Source organism: Balaenoptera physalus, assembly GCF_965194825.1.
Source record: "Balaenoptera physalus genome assembly, chromosome: 3".
NCBI lineage: Eukaryota > Metazoa > Chordata > Mammalia > Artiodactyla > Balaenopteridae > Balaenoptera > Balaenoptera physalus.
Window position 1 is genome coordinate 25,850,694 of NC_138890.1, and position 17,422 is coordinate 25,868,115.

The 17,422-nt window shown below is 39.2% G+C and overlaps 1 protein-coding gene and 1 long non-coding RNA gene across 7 annotated transcripts in view; one reads left to right on the plus strand and one right to left on the minus strand.

Annotated features, from left to right (window-relative positions):
• LOC309658258 overlaps positions 1 to 17,422 on the plus strand; it is a 215,668-nt gene that overhangs the window by 137,047 nt on the left and 61,199 nt on the right. The gene's annotated exons all lie outside the window — the stretch shown is intronic.
• CREBRF (CREB3 regulatory factor) overlaps positions 1 to 17,422 on the minus strand; it is a 63,484-nt gene that overhangs the window by 34,794 nt on the left and 11,268 nt on the right. For 5 of the 6 annotated variants that reach the window (XM_082456437.1, XM_082456434.1, XM_082456436.1 and 2 more), the window contains exons 2-3: positions 3,031 to 3,227; positions 878 to 1,003 (exon numbers count right to left, since the gene is read on the minus strand). In XM_082456437.1, coding sequence (XP_082312563.1) covers positions 878 to 1,003; positions 3,031 to 3,039 — 135 coding nt within the window. In that variant the 5' untranslated portion in view covers positions 3,040 to 3,227. The remainder of the gene's footprint in view (positions 1 to 877; positions 1,004 to 3,030; positions 3,228 to 17,422) is intronic. The other variant, XM_082456438.1, reaches the window with a different exon arrangement.

The window sequence follows — 17,422 nt, forward strand, 5'->3', positions numbered from 1 at the left end:
ACTTACCACGTTTTTATGTTTAAAAGGGTTAAGTTACAGAATACTGTATCAATGATATGTCATCCAATTTTAAATATTCATATATTTATATATGCATAGAAAAAATCTGTTAGTGGTAATTATCTCTGGGGAAAAGGTTTGGTGGGTGGAGGCTCAGGAAGAAAATGAGGAAATTTTCAGTTTTCCAGTTTGTTTTTGTTCTGTTTTGATTTCTCCATTTGTTTGTGGGGTTTTGGTTGTTTTTTTTTTTGGTTGCATGTATGTCTCTGTGTGTTTTAACAGCTTTATTGAAGTATAGTTTACATACCACAAAATTCACCTCTCTTTAGTGTACAACTCAATAATTTTTAGCAAATTAACAGATTTGTGTTAGTTTTCCAGTTTTTATATACCTCCGTGTTTCTTAAGTTGCATGTAATTTAAATTATTCTTAAAGTCTTTTCCTTAAGAATCTTAAGTGTCTATTTACCTCGAGAATAAATGATTAGTATATTCAGATGTTGCTTGGAATTGCTACCTTTGTCTCACATTCTCTGTGTCATCTGCCTTGCTCAATGTTATCATTCCTAAATATCCCAGCTGCAAAGTCCTTTAGCAGTTAGGCATATTAAAAAGACGGCTTCTATCTTCATCGTCAAAAACTAAACTTAAGGATATTTAGATAACCTTTCCTCTCACTATTTTCAATGGGTTCACACACCCTTCTAAAATACCAGACTACAAAAAAAAATAAAATAAAATACCAGACTGACAGTGACAAGAATAAAATTTGGCCTGATTACATCATTTTTTCTTTTTAGACATTTATAAATAAAAAAAGTATACAACACCTTTACCTCAAATCGATTAAAGCAGAATCCAAGAAAATGTTACTTACCAGTTCATACATGAAATCTGGATCTGAACTGTTTGCTAAGAGATCTGTGCTCATCAGAGTCTGTTCTGAAAAGGTGTGGCTTCGAAAGGCATCCCCAAAAGGCGGATCCATTCCGCTTACACTAGGCTACAACAGAGTGATTTTAATTTTGGAAAGTTAATGACTGCTTCAAGACCAGTTTATTACACACAAGCCCTACCCCCACACCTACTAAATAATTATCTTCAAAACTATTTTGTATTTTTTCCTGCTTTTTAATTTTAGTACATTTGAAATATCTAACTAACATTAAACTATGGACTTATATTAGGAAAATAACTAAGATGCATCAAACATTGGAAAAGGAATAGACTGGAAATTGTTAACTATACCTAACTTCTAAAAACTAAAGCTTATTTAGCCACCAGAGTCAGCATGTAGTACCTAATGAGTACTTTTATTTATTAGCTATGTAACATTTCTTCAAATCCATCTCTAACAACACTCGCTGTTCTAACTCCAGAAAGTGGAGAATCCCCTTCCATTTCTTGGGGTCTGCAGAGGTATAGCAAGACAGTCTCTATACTCCTAAATGAGATAGCAAGACAGTCTCTATACTCCTAAATGAGTTCAATGTCTTATTTCCCAAAACAAGTGGAAGACCATTTGGGCATCTCTAGTCCAACAAATGCCTCCAGGAACGTGATGGAGACAGGATCAGACAAATATCAAAAAATCTGCTGAGTGAGGCCAGTAACTGGGGCATGAACTCAGTAGCCTTAATCCTGATCCCTGAGAAGGGTACAATTTCTATGATAAATAAGAAAGGGAGAAAAAAAGACTCGGCACCCAGAGTTGATGCTCCTTCTTTTCTCTTCATCCCCCCTTTACCATTTCAAGGTCTAAACAAATCACTTCAGAGTGAAGTTTGGGCTAGGACTACTAAAGTGACCCAAACAAGTCTAAGTCCTCACTTTGAAATCTAACTTGGATAAAAGAAGAAGATGGGAAAGAATACAAATTCCCTGTTTGCCTTTTTGTTCTTCTCTTGCAAGTTTCTGGCAAAACTTTAAAAATTATATTAGTCTACTTGCTTATATTTCTCTATTCATATACCTTCTACCTACCACAGACTGACCCCTTTTCACACACTCTTTCACCACGTTTTCCTTCATGGGTACTTCCCATCCCATTCTTTTCTTTCTCTAATTTTCTGCAAGCTTGCCAGGTTGCAAGCTCAAAGTAAGTGTTTTATAGACCTAAATTCAAGTATTCAATAAACAGCGAATGAAACTTTGAATGGGAAAGAACTCAAAATGGGTATCTGCAGTCCACTTGGTATAGTGGTTGGGGTGGAGGGAGGCCACCGGTCTTTTTACTACCAGCTAGCAAACCCCCTTTCTTTGCCTCTGCTGCCTGCCTCCAAATCACTGGACCATCTCGGCAAGTTGCTGATCTCCCGTGCTCGTGCTCGAGGCACAGTTCTGCCTGGCCCCACATAAAGCCACCTTAGAGTCCCTGCCCTTTCATTATTTCTAGGTTTCTCCGCAGCATAAAAAGGGGAGGGATAAGACCTAACCACTGGATGGGGAAGGGAAGAAGTTTGGATATGCAGACTAGGGACTAACAGGACTTCATTTATTGTTCCAGTGATTGCCTCAAACCAGAACTGAGCAATTCAAAATAGTTACCATAATATAAATAGATACAGTCATCCTTAGACACGTTTTGTGGGAGGTAGAGGTATATATGTATATGTGTGTGTGTGTGTGTGTGCGCGCGCGCACGCGTGTGAAAGAGAGAAAGGCTGAAGTCCCTCACCATTTCCTCCTAACTGAATTCAATGGGCATGAAGGGAAAGGAACAATTGGGAAACTAGAAGAAGATAGAGGGGATGGAAATAGGCTTTCTGTGGCAGATTAATTTTCAGGGGAGTTGGTTTAGCCCCCATAAAAGCCAGCACCTCTGCTACCTTCTAACCACCTTTTTCTTCACATTGTTCCCTGTGTCAACCTCACTAAATTTCAAAGCTATAGCAAAGGAAGGACATGTATTCAAAACCAGTTGAGATCAGAAGCAAAATGTCTTTAAAAGATAGTATAGCAAGTTGTGTTAAGATTCAGAGAACTTACTGAACCAACTGCAGTGGGAAAATATAAAACTCTGCACCTTACCTGAGGCATTTCCAAGCCCAGATCCTGTGAGTCCGATCCCAAACTTCTTTTTTTTCTCGTTTGTAAATTCCTTTCCAGCTTTACTTTTAATTTCAAGATCAAAGATGATTTTCACAATAAACAGCAGGTTTCCCAGAATGCCTTCAATTCAACTGCTTGGATCACTGTTGTTGTTTTTTTAATAATTCTGTGCGAATCTGTCCACAACACAAAGTAACTTCACTGAAAGCCACTAAAAACAAGTTTACCTTTCAAAAATAACATTAACAAAGAACACTTTAAAGGAATAAGTACTGTGATTGTACTATCAAGAATTTGGCCATTTTTTAGTACCAACTATTCTGAAATTCACCATCCCTCCCTCTATTTGTTTCTACAATAGGACTGGTCAATAACCAACTGGCACTATAAAAAAAAAAAAAAAAAAAGCTGACAAAATTAACATAGGCCTGGGACTTCCCTGGCAGTCCAGTGGTTAAGACTCCATGCTTCCAATGCAGGGGGCGCAGGTTCGATTCTCTGGTTGGGGAACTAAGATCCCACATGCCCCGTGGCACAGCCAAAAGGAAAAAAAAAAAATTAACACATGCCCATCTTCCTGTGATCTAAAAATGTATTTTACTTAATGTTAAAATAAACCTCCCATTCGCTTCATGTTTTGTATGAGAAAACATAATGTCTCAGCAATTCCATCTACTGCATAATCATTACCGCTAAGTGAACCTACATTTTATATCTCTCATAAATCTACAAGAAGAGCAATGAATATGTATCACCAATAACAGAATTTAACATATCCTCTACATTACATAAAATCACGTTCATAACGGTATATGCAACATTATTCTTCGAGTTATAAGTGAAATCTGTCCTTGAAGTAAGAATTATTCCAGTAAGCTCTGAACATGTGTATCTTGAGAGGGGAAACAGGGATAAGGACTACTTTGCAGAGTGGTTTCAAGGGTTAAATTAAATGACTGCAAGTCACCTGGCACAGGGTCTTGACTGTGGTAGAAACTGACAGGTTAGTTCCCCTTTCCCTCCTCTGTGAAGGCTTTAATCAAGAAGAACTAAACAGCTATACCCACTTCATCATCTCTTCCTAGATAAGTGGTCCTCAAAGTGTGATCCCAGGACCAGCAGCATCAGCATCAACCTGGAAATCTGTTACTAATGCAATTCTTGGGCTCCAGACCAGACCTACTAAAGCAGAAATTCTGAGAGTAGAGCCCAGTAATGTGTTTTAACAAGCGCTCAGGGTGATTCTGCTCCTCTCTAAAATCTAAGAACCTCTGCTTTAAACTGAACTCCTTGCTCTTATTCATTCTAGATGCAGTATCATTTCTTAGACTGATGTAAAGAGCCAATTTAAGCTACGCTGCCCTCTGTAGTTAACACATTCTCTGGCATAGACCTGTGAAGTGATACATTACATCAATTTCAGAGACCTCTTGCTGAACGAATAAGAGAGAGTTAACAAGGACGCAATAATTGTTCTACTCAATTAGATTAATAAATTGACTATCATCTGCATTTCCTAGATCTTTGCTGGGCTCTTCCCTCTAGTGGGCTGTCATTCTCAGTGCACTGTTCTAGGCTAGGAAACACCCTCAAGTGCCCAACCTGGGCCCAGAAACAGAATTAACTATGTGTCTCAATCCAGTGCTACAGTTTAAATGGACTGATGCCTGCTTGTGCCAAAGGCTAGTTCTGGCCCAATTCCTCCTTGGACATACTGCCGACACGTACTCTCAGTCCTAACTCTTCCCATGATTCCTGTGAGAAACAGGGTCAGTTGCCTTTTCCAGACCTATTACTTAGACCCCCCCCAAAAACCAAATTATTCAAGTGATGCATTCAACAAAGTGGACTAGTATAATCCTGGTCTATAACCTTGGATCTAGGAGAAAAGTTTGATACTCTCTAAAACCTGAAACTTATCCTTTCTAGCAACAGGGCTGAAGAATCAAGAAGAGATTGAGTTCTCTTCTACATATATACTTTGGCATATATTTATTGGCAACCACTATAGACACCATGTACCAACAGCTTGGTTTATCAGGAAAACACTGGACAAAAAAAGGGCTAAGTTCTAGTCACTGCTCTCACTTGCAAACTCGACAATATTGGGTAGGTCAATCTTTCTAAAACTCATTTTTCTCATCTATGTAAAGAAAATAATATTACTCCTGGCTACCAAATTTCCTAAGCCATAAAACTTCCATACAAATACAAATATTTATGTAAAACATTATTTTAAACACTTGGCATCGAAACAAATTTGTCAATGCAGTTAGCAAAAAGAGCACTTGTCTGGAGGACAAGAGACCTGGATTCCAGTTTTGATTCCATAATTAAAACTGAATAGGAGAGTGGCCAAGATGGCAAAGTAGAAGGACCTTAAGCTCATCAACTCTCACAAGCACACCAAAATCACAACAATCTGCAGAACAATCATTGTTGAAAAAGACTGAAACCTACCAGAAAAGATCCTCTACAGCTAAAGACATAAAGATAGAACCATGAGACTGGTAGGAGGTGTGGACTTACAATATAATCAAATCCCATATCTCCCAGGTAGGTGAACCCCAAACTGGAGAATAATTATATTATAGAGGTTTCCCCACAGGAGTAAGAGTTCTGAGCCCCATATCAAGGCCCCCAGTCTGGGGGTGTGGCAACAGGAACAGGAGCCCCTAGAGCATTTAGCTTTGAGGGCCAGCGGGGCTTGATTGCGGAAGCTCCACAAGATGAAATAAGACTTCATTCTTAAAGGGGGCACACAAAATCTCACGCACACCAGGACCAAAGACAAAAGCAGTAATTTCACAGGAGCCTGGGCCAGACCTACCTGTTGGTCTTGCAGGGTCTCCTGGGAAGGTGGGGCGCAGCTGTGGCCCACCCTGGGGACGTAGACACTGGTGGCAGATACATGGGGGAGGCTAATATATTGGCACCAAGACCTGGTCGCACCCAACAGCCTGTAGGCTCCAGTGCTGGGATACCTCAGGCCAAGCAACAAACTGGGTGTGGACACAGCCCTACCAGTCAGCAGACAGGTTGCCTAAAGACTTCCTGTCCACAGCTGCCTCTAAACACAGCCCTAAACATGGCCCTGCCCACCAGAATACAAAGACCCAGCTCCACCTACCAGGAGGCAGGCATGGGCCCCTCCCACCAGGAAGCCTGCACAAGCCCCTGGACCAATCTCACCCACCAGGGAAACAAACAAAATTAAAGAATACAATAACTGAAATGAAAAACACACTAAAAGGAACCAACAGTAGACTAAATGAAGGAGAAGAATGGATCCGTGAGCTGGAATACAGAATAGTGGAAATCACTGCTGCCAAACCAAAAAAAGAAAAAAGAATGAAAAGAAATGAGGACAGCTTGAAACCTCTGGGACAATGTCAAGCATGCTAATATTCACATTATAGGGGTCCCAGAAGGAGAAGAAAGAGAGAAAGAACCTGAGAAAATATCTCAAGAGATAATAGCTGAAAACTTCCCTAACCTGGGAAAGGAAATAGTCGCCCAAGTCCAGGAAGTGCAGAGTCCCATACAGAATTAACCCACAGGGGAATACACCACGACACACTGTAATCAAAAGGACAAAAATTAAATATAAAGAGAGAATATTAAAAGCAACAAGGGAAAAGCAACAAATAACAAACAGGAGAACTCCCATAAGGCTATCAGCTGATTTTTCAGCAGAAACTCTGCAGGCCAGAAAGGAGTGGCACAATATACTTAAAGTGATGAAAGAGAAAAACCTACAACCAAGAATACTCTACCTAGCAAGGCTCTCTTTCAATTTTGATAGAGAAGTCAAAAGCTTTACAGACAAGCAAAAGCTAAAAGATTTCAGCACCACCAAACCAGCTTTACAACAAATGCTAAAGGGACTGCTCTAGGTGGAAAAGAAAAGACCACAACTAGAAACAAGAAAATTACAAAACAGAAAATCTCACTGAGAAAGGCAAACATACAATAAAGGTAGGAAATCATCCACACACAAAGCTAGTAGGGAGGTTTAAAGATAAAAGTAGTAAAATCTGGACTTCCCTGGTGGCGCAGTGGTTAAGAATCCACCTGCCAATGCAGGGGACATGGGTTCGAGCCCTGGTCCAGGAAGATCCCATGTGCCGCGGAGCAACTAAGCCCGTGCTCCACAACTACTGAAGCCTGTGCACCTAGAGCCCATGCTCTGCAACAAGAGAAGCCACCGCAGTGAGAAGGCTGTGCACTGCAAAGAAGAGTAGCCCCTGGTCGCCACAACTAGAGAAAGCCCGTGCACAGTAACGAAGACCCAACGCAGCCCAAAATAAATAAATATATAAACAAATTTTTTAAAAAATAGTAAAATCATTTGTATCCAACAATAAGCAGTTAAGGGATACACAAAACAACTAGATGTAAAATATAAAATCAAAAACAGTAATCATCAGGGGAGGAGAATACAAATTCAGGGTATCTAAAATGCATTTGAAATTAAGAGATCAGCAACTTAAAATAAGCACATATAAATATAGACTCCTATACAAAAACTTCATGGTAACCGCAAAACAAAAATGCATAATCGATATACATTCAAAACAGAAAAAGAAATCCAAACATAACACTAAAGTTAGTCACCAAATCACAACAAGAAAACAAAGAATGGGGGGAAAAAACCTACAAAAACAAATCCAAAACAATTAACAAAATGGCAATAGGAACATACATATCGATAACTACCTTAAATGTAAATGAACTAAATGCTCCAACCAAAAGACACATACTGGCTGAATGGATACAAAAACAAGACCCATATATTTGCTGCCTACAAGAGACTCACTTCAGATCTAGAGACACATACAGACTGAAAGTGAGGGGATGGAAAAAGGTATTGTATGCTAATGGAACTCAAAAGAAAGCCAAAGTTGCAATACTTACATCAGGCAAAACAGACTTTAAAATAAAGACTGTTATAAGAGACAAAAAAGGACACTACATAATGGTCAAAGGATCAATCCAAGAAGAAGATATAACAATTGTAAATATATATGCACCCTACATAGGAGCACCTCAATATATAAAGCAAATGTTACACAACAGTGTTACACAACAGTGGGGGACTTTTAACACCCCACTTACATCAATGGATAGATCATCCAGACAGAAAAGCAATAAGGAAACACAGGCCTTAAATGGCACATTAGACCAGATGGACTTAGCTGATATTTATAGGGCATTCCATCTGAAAGCAGCAGAATACACATTCTTCTCAAGTGCACATGGAACATTCTCCAGGACAGATCACACGCTGGGCAACAAAAGCAAGCCTCTGTAAATTTAAGAAAACTGAAACTGTATCAACCATCTTTTCTGACCACAACACTATGAGGCCAGAAATCAACTACATGAAAAAAATTGCAAAAAACACAAACATGTGGAGGTTAAATAATACACTACTAAACAACCAATGGATCACTGAAGAAATCAAAGAGGAAATAAAAAAATACCTAGAGACAAATGAAAATGAAAACATAACAATCCAAAACCTATGAGATGCAGCAAAAGTAATACTAAGAGGGAAGTTTATAGCAATAAAGCTTACCTCAGGAAACAAGAAAAATCTCAAATAAACCACCTAACTTTATGCCTAAAGCAACTAAAGAAGAACAAACAAAATTCAAAGTTAGTAGAAGGAAAGAACGCATAAAGATCAGAAGAAGTAAATGAAATAGAGACTAAGAAAACAATAGAAAAGACCAACAAACTAAAAGCTGGTTCTTTGAAAAGATGAACAAAATTGATAAACCTTTGGCCAGACTCATCAAGAAAAAAGGGAGGGACTTCCCTGGAAGCGCAGTGGTTAAGAATCCACCTGCCAACGCAGGGGACACGGGTTCAAGCCCTGGTCTGGGAAGATCCCACACACCGTGGAGCAACTAAGCCCGTGCGCCACAACTACTGAGCCTGTGCTCTAGAGCCCACAAGCCACAACTACTGAGCCCATGTGCCACAACTACTGAAGCCGCGCACCTAGACCCCATGCTCCGCAACAAGAGAAGCTACCACACTGAGAAGCCCACGCACTGCAACAAAGAGTAGACCCCACTCGAGGCAACTAGAGCAAGTCCACACGCAGCAACAAAGACCCAAAGCAGCCATAAATTAATTAATTTTTAAAAAGAAAACGAAAAAAAGGAGAGGGCCCAAATCAATAAAGTCAGAAATGAAAAAGGAAAAGTTACAACCAACACCACAGAAATACAAAGGATAAGAGACGACCATGAGCAACTGTACACCAATAGAATGGACAACCTAGAAGAAATGTACAAATTCTTAGAAAGGTACAATCTCCTAAAACTGAACCAGACAGAAATAGAAAATATGAACAGACTAATCACCAGTACTGAAATTGAATCACTAGTTAAAAAACTCCCAACAAGCAAAAGTCCAGGACCAGATGGCTTCACAAGCAAATTCTACCAAACATTAAGAGAAGAGTTAACACTTACCCTTCTGAAACTATTCAAAAATTGCAGAGGAAGGAACACTTCCAAACTCATTCTATGAGGCCACTATTACCCTGATACCAAAACCAGACAAAGATATCACAAAAAAAGAAAATTACAGGCCAGTATCACCAATGAACATAGACGCAAAAATCCTCAACAAAATAGTAGCAAACGAAGTCCAACAATACATTAAAAGGATCATACACCATGATCAAGTGGGACTTATCCCAGGGATGCAAGGATTTTTCAATATCCACAAATTAATTCAGTGTGATACACCACATTAACAAACTGAATAAAAACCATATGATCATCTCAGTAGATGCAGAAAAAGCTTTTAATAAAATTCAACATCCATTTATGATAAGAACTCTTCAGAAAGTGGGCATAGTGGGAACAAACCTCAACATAATAAAGGCCATATATGACAAACCCACATCTAACATCATACTCAATGGTGAAAAGTTGAAAGCATTTCCTCTAAGATCAGGAACAAGACAAGGATGCCCACTCTCACCACTTTTATTCAACATAGTTTTGGAAGCCCTAGCCACAGCAATGAGGAAGAAAAAAAAAAAGAAAAGAAATAAAAGGAATCCAAATTGAAAAGAAGTAAAACTTTCACTGTCTGCAGATGACATGAAGATACAGATACATATGCAGATACATAGAAAATCCTAAAGATGCTACCAGAAAACTACTAGAGCTCATCAGTGAATTTGGAAAAGTTGCTGGATACAAAATTAATATACAGAAATCTGTTGCATTTCTATACACTAACAAAGAAGTATCAGAGAAATTAAGGAAACAATCCCATTTACCATCACATCAAAAAGAATAAAATACCTAGGAATAAACCTACCCAAGGAGGCAAAAGACCTGTACTCCAAAAACTATAAGACGCTGATGAAAGAAATTGAAGATGATACAAAGAGATGAAAACATATACAGTGTTCTTGTATCGGAAGCATCAGTATTGTTAAAATGACCATAGTACCAAAGCAATCTACAGAATTCAATGCAGTCCCTATCAAATTACCAATGGCATTTTTCAGAGAACTGGAACAAATTTTTTTTTAATTTGTATGGACACACAGAATACCCCAAATAGCCAAAACAATCTTGAGAAAGAAGAATGGAGCTGGAGGAATCACGCTCCCTGACTTCAGACTACACTACAAAGCTACAGTCATCAAACAGTTTGGTATTCGCAAAAAAAAAAAACCAGGTACATAGATCAATGGAACAGGACAGAAAGCCCAGAAATAAACCCACGCACTTATGGTCAATTAATCTATGCCAAAGGAGGCAAGAATATACAATGGACAAAAAGACAGTCTCTTCAATAAGTGGTGCTGGGAAAACTGGACCGCTACATGTAAAAGAATGAAATTAGAACATTCTCTAAAAGCCATGCACAAAAATAAACTCAAAATGGATTAAGGACCTAAATGTAAGACTGGATACTATAAAACCCCTAGAGGAAAACATAGGCAGAACACTGTTTGACATAAATTTCAGTGATATTTTTTTGGATCTGTCTCCTAGAGTAATGGAAATGAAAACAAAAATAAACAAATGGGACCTAATTACATTTAGAAGCTTCTGCACAGCAAAGGAAAACCATAAACAAAACGAAAAGACAACCTATGAACTGGGAGAAAATATTTGCAAATGATGCCATCGACAAAGGATTAATTTCCAAAATATACAAACAGCTCATACAGCTTAATATCCAAAAAACAAACAACCCAGTGAAAAAATAGGCAAAAGATCTAAACAGACATTTCTCCAAAGAGGACAGACAGATGGCCAAGAGGCACACGAAAAGACGCTCAATATCACTGATTATTAGAGAAATGCATATCAAAACTACAATAAGGTGTTACCTCACACCAGTCAGAATGACTATCATTAAAAAGTCTACAAATAATAAATGCTGGAGAGGGTGTGGAGAAAAAGGAACCCTCCTACACTGTTGGTGGGAGTGTAAATAGGTGCAACCACTATGGAGAACAGCATGGAGGTTCCTTAAAAAACTAAAAATAGAGTTACTATATGATCCAGCAGTCCCACTCCTGGGCATGTATCTGGAGAAGACTCTAATTTGAAAACATACATGCACCCCAATGTCCACTGCAGCACTATTTACAGTAGCCAAGACATGAAGGCAACCTAAATATACACTGACAGAGGAATGGATAAAGATGTAGTATATATATATATCTATATAGATATATAGATATACACACACACACACACACACACACACACACAATGGAGTATTACTCAGCCATAAAAAAGAATGAAATAATGCCATTTGCAGCATCATGGATGGACCTAGAGATTATCATATTAAGTGAAGTAAGTCAGACAGAGAAAAAAAATACCATATGATAATCACTTATTTGTGGAATCTAAAAAAATGACACAAATGAACTTATTTACAAAACAGAAATAAACTCAGACATAGAACACAAACTTATGGTCATGAAAGGGGATAGCAGGGGGTGGGGTAGATGAATTAGCAGTTTGGGATTAACATATACACTATTATATATAAAGGAGATAACCAACAAGGACCTACTGTATAGCACAGGGAACGATACTCAATATCTTGTAATAACCTATAAGGGAAAAGAATCTGAAAAAGGGTATTATATATACATGTATAACTGAATCACTCTGCTGTACACTTGAAACTAACACAACACTGTAGATTAACTATACTTGAATAAAAAAAAAAAAAACCAAAAACTAAACAGCCTTATGAATTAGAGCAAGTTAGTTAAATGTATGCTTTAGCTCCCAGACTGAGGAATTACAATTATTATCCCTTAACTATGTAGTAGAGGTGTTATGAGAATTGAATGAAATATTAAATTAGGATGTAGCAATGAACTAAATCTGAAAGGTGATTATTATCAATAGGTGTATTTTGCCAACACATTCTTTTCTCCCACAGCTATTCCAGCTCAAAAACTCAACATCTGTGACAGCTGTTGGCAACAAAGCTGTATATTTTATTTTATTTTTTTTATTTTATTTTTTTAATTAATTAATTTTTGGCTGCACTGGGTCTTCATTGCTGCCCACGGGCTTTCTCTAGTTGTGGCAAGCGGGGGCTACTCTTCGTTGCGGTGCACAGTCTTCTCATTGCGGTGGCTTCTCTTGTTGCAGAGCATGGGCTCTAGGCGCACGGGCTTCAGTAGTTGTGGCATGTGGGCTCAGCAGTTGTGGCACACGGGCTTAGTTGCTCTGCGGCATGTGGGATCTTCCCGGACTAGGGCTCGAACCTGTGTTCCCTGCATTGGCAGGCAGATTCTTAACCACTGAGCCACCAGGGAAGTCCCCAAAGCTGTATATTTTAAAGACACCAATTCCCAAAAAGAGGGTATCCACCATATAGAGGGTTGAGCTCGCTCTCCTGGGATAAAGGTCCTTAGTTGCTTCTCCTAGTCTCTTAGGTGGCAGCAAACAGGATGGGGGAGGGCCAATTCTACCCCAAGCAGTAGAACCTCCTTTCAGTGATAAACTCTCCCAGTCTCTAAAACTAATGACTAAAGGTCACAACACCAACTATCCTCATCCTCAACATTTTGCACCCATTTTCCAGAAATGCTTGGTACTGTTGCAAACATTTATTGTGAAACAACCAAGAAGAGCAAAATTCCCCACCCGAAAGTGGAAGGGAAAAAGAATAAGGACTTCTACAGCAGTTACCATTACACAGAATCTTCCATAATGACACACTGCTCCAAAACTACCTCCTAGGGCTTACCTGGTGGTGCAGTGGTTAAGAATATGCCTGCCAATGCAGGGGACACGGGTTCGAGCCCTGGTCCGGGAAGATCCCACATGCCGCAGAGCAACTAAGCCCGTGCGCCAGAGCTACTGAGCCTGTGCTCTAGAGCCAGCGTGGCACAACTTCTGAAGCCCGCACGCCTGGAGCCCGTGCTCCGCAACAAGAGAAGCCACCGCAATGAGAAGCCCGTGCACCGCAATGAAGAGTAGCCCTCGCTCACCGCAACCAGAGAAAGCCCGCGTGCAGCAATGAAGACCCAACGCAGCCAAAAATAAATAAATAAATGAATTAAAACAAACAAACAAAAAAAACTACCTCCTATACCAGGGAGCCATATACAAAAGGCACATTAATACTTAGATGGCCAAGTGACACTGAGGAGGAAGGTGTAACAACATGCTTTTTGGGGATGCCTTCATACTTCTGTGGGCTCAAGAATATCCATATTTTATTCAAGGTTTTTGATATTAAAGTACATAAAAAGTTAATGATCTAATTTCCCAATGTGTGACCTGAGAAATACTTGTCCCTAGGAATGTTACATGGTTATTCAACAAAAGGGTTGTGAGGTTAGGAAAGCACCACGTTAACCAAACTGTTATACTGCCTTTATGCAGAATTTCTTGGAAACTTTAAGATGCTAGGTGCTAATGTGCATTATAAATCCCCAATAGGTGAACAGAGCAGATCTCATTTCTCAAACTTATTTGATCAAAAAATCCTCCACCCTGCCCTCAAACTGACCTCAAGGACTGGTAGTTATTCCGAAAAAACAAAAACCCAACGACAACAGCTAGGGGAAAGGCTAAATTAATTCCCCTAGTTACTACTTTCTTATTCACAGCTCTGGCTCACCAGTCCCAATACAGTTTTGTGAGCCTTTCAAGGGAGAGAAAACCGTGGTCCACCAGAAACAATATTTACCAATAGATTTTCTGTACCTGGGCTCATTCAAAACTATTCAACAACAGCTCCTAGGGGCAGGAAGACACTGAAGTAACAGAGAACTACCTCTCTAAAGCAATGAGATGGGGCAAATGATTTATTTATGAGCAGCAACGGTGGTACCACCTGAAGAGAGCCACAGCTTCAATCTCTTTCATAGCCCTTTCCACCAGGTCCTACCCTATGTTTTTTTGGTTCTCCGTTTGAAAATATGTTGAGGCTTACTATGTACATTAGGCAAGGCAAAAGATCAAGTAAAATGATAGGAAAGGTCAAAGGACTTCTTACAAAGGTTCATCCCCGGGACTGCTCACAACACTAATCCAAACTTTAAAAGCCAAATCCGAGAGCTGACTGGTGTGGCCCAGGCAGCTCACACATATCCAAGGGCTCCTAAATTGTGCCCCTTCCAAATCTGAGGGTTTCAGCTGATCCCTAAGAGTCCACATATTTTACCAAAAAAAAGGTTGACATCAAGAAAAATATAAACCGCTTTATAAATAAAAATGTCTATGCAAAAGCAGATACTGCATATGATGGCTAGAATCCCTGAAGCTCCTCTTTTATACGTCACTGCCTTAGGCCACTGCTCCCTTTTACTATCTTGAGGGAACTGGTTTCTCACAATAGTAAGCAGCACTTCTGAATCATCAGAGTAGATGTTAAAATTTTTTGACATACCCATCAGGATGGCTATCATCCAAATAAGAGAAAATAACAAGTGTTGGTGAGGATATGGAAAAATCAGAAACCTTGTGCATTGCTGGTGGGAATGTAAAACAATACAGCTGAGAAACAGTTTAGTAGTTCCTCAAAAAGTTAAACACAGAATTACTACATGATCTAGCAATTCCACTTCTGGATATATACCCAAAGGAATTGAAAGCAGGAACTCAAACAGATACGTGTACACCCATGTTCACAGCAGCATTATTCACAATAGCCAAAAGGTGGAAACAACCCTAGTGGTCACTGACAGATGAAAAGATAAACAAAATGTGGTATATACACACATTGGAACATTATCCAGTAATAAAAAGGAATGAAATTCTGATACATGCTACAACATGGATGAACCTTGAAAACATTATGCTAAATGAAATAAATCAGATAGAAAAGACAAATATTATACGATTCCACTTATATGAAGTACCAGAATAGGCAAATTCATGGAAACAGAAAGAGAAGAGAGGTTACCAGAGGCTGGGAGAGTACAGTTTCTGTTTGGGGTGATGAAAATATTCTGGATATTTCAGAACAGTGGTGATGGTTACACAAAACTGTCAATGCACTGAATGCCACTGAATTGTACACAATATGGTTTAAATGGCAAATTTTATGTTTATTTTACCACAAGGAAAATTTTTATTATTATTTTTTTTGGCTATGCCGTGCATGGCTTGCAGGATCTTTGTTTTTGTTCCCTGACCAGGAATTGAACCCGTGCCCCCTGCAGTGGAAGCACGGAGTCCTAACCACTGGACCACCAAGGAATTCGCCACAAGGAAATTAAAAAAAAAAAAAAAAAAAGTTTGTGGTACGACAGGCCAACACATTTATACTGTTATATATCATGGTTTATTTTGATCTTTCCTAAACTCTGCTGGTTCATGTTCATCATTTCTTTCAGGTGGCAGAATTCTTGGGTTCTCTCTCTGTAGGTGGTAATTGTCCTGACCCCTAATTTAAATCAGTCATTTCTCCTGAGATTTAATCCCCAAGATGAAAGAAAGGGAAGGGGGGAGGGAAGGAGGAAGGACCCCCACACACTCCATCCAAACTGCTATACTTCAAATGTCCCACTCAACAATTCCCTTCCTTCTGAAAACTACTCAGCAAGAGTTGAACAAAACAAACCTTCAGATGCTTACTAAATCAAGCCACTACCTGTTTCATGGTACAGTAGAAATCAGAGATCCCCAAATCTCCAAACCATTGAGGAGGAAGAGACTGACTATGCAAGGAACTCATCAGAGAAAAGGCGGGGGCTGCGTTCTCCCTTCATCATGTAATATACATCCTGTGAACATGACTGCAGACAAATCGCTACTCTCTGCCCTTCAACAGCAGTTCTCTAGACTCCAAAATTTGAAAAACAAGTAAATTTCAATCTAGATGGTTATCCTAATTAGATGTTAATACAATCGGGATATGGATCCTTCTGCCATAACACCTTGTGAACTCTTTATCCCTGGGTCAACCCAATAGTCTCCTTTTATCCTCACACTCAGAGTTTAAAAAATAAGGGGGTAAATTAGGTTGGCCACAATATTTTAATTAAATAATTAAAACCATATTTTTCTGAGGATCCTGAGGAGCTAAGAAAATATACTAAATCTCAAAAGTGATCTCTCCTTGGAACACTGTCTTAGATAAAGACACAAGCCCTCTCAGAGAATTTTATTCCATTCTTTTCCAAAGGCTTTGGCCAAACGTTAATCTTTGGGCTACAGAGACAACACACAAGAGCTTATTTAAACCACTTTGGGAACCAATAAGAAAGATCATTAAAGCACGTTTCTAGATCAGCATGAGGTGAATGGGAAGAGTTTTTATTTCTGAAAACTACTGACGGTTAAGATACTAGTAGGGTCTTTCTGCAGCCTTGATACCTGCCAAGTAAGTTGTTCAAAGCACAAGAATAAGAGCATGAGACAGTTTTAGATAAAACCAAAGAATGCATTTCTAACCCCAGCCACCTTTGATTACTCCTGGCAACAAATAGTCACAGTTTATATTTGATGTAATTGTTTACAGAAACACTGCTATACCTTGTCATTTAACAAAACCTGGTGAAGTAATTAGGGTTAGCATTAGCATTATTAGCACCCCCCACCCTCTGTCTAACCACTTGTACGTTAATTTAAGAAGTTCAGCAAGGATGAGAGTTGTCCAAGGTCATCCAGTAAATGGATGCCTCTGTGCAAACCTATCATCACAAAGACCATCTCTACTCTCAGTGCCTCAAAAGTCATCTCTAGAGGACTCCCGAATCTACCTCTTCATCCTAAACACACCAGTTCACCATCCCTACCATCTGAGATCCAGGTATTTCCCTGGATCACTTGCATCCCATGACCTCGGACACAACATGCCACCTCCCCACCCAAACATTCCTATTCTGCCAATAGTA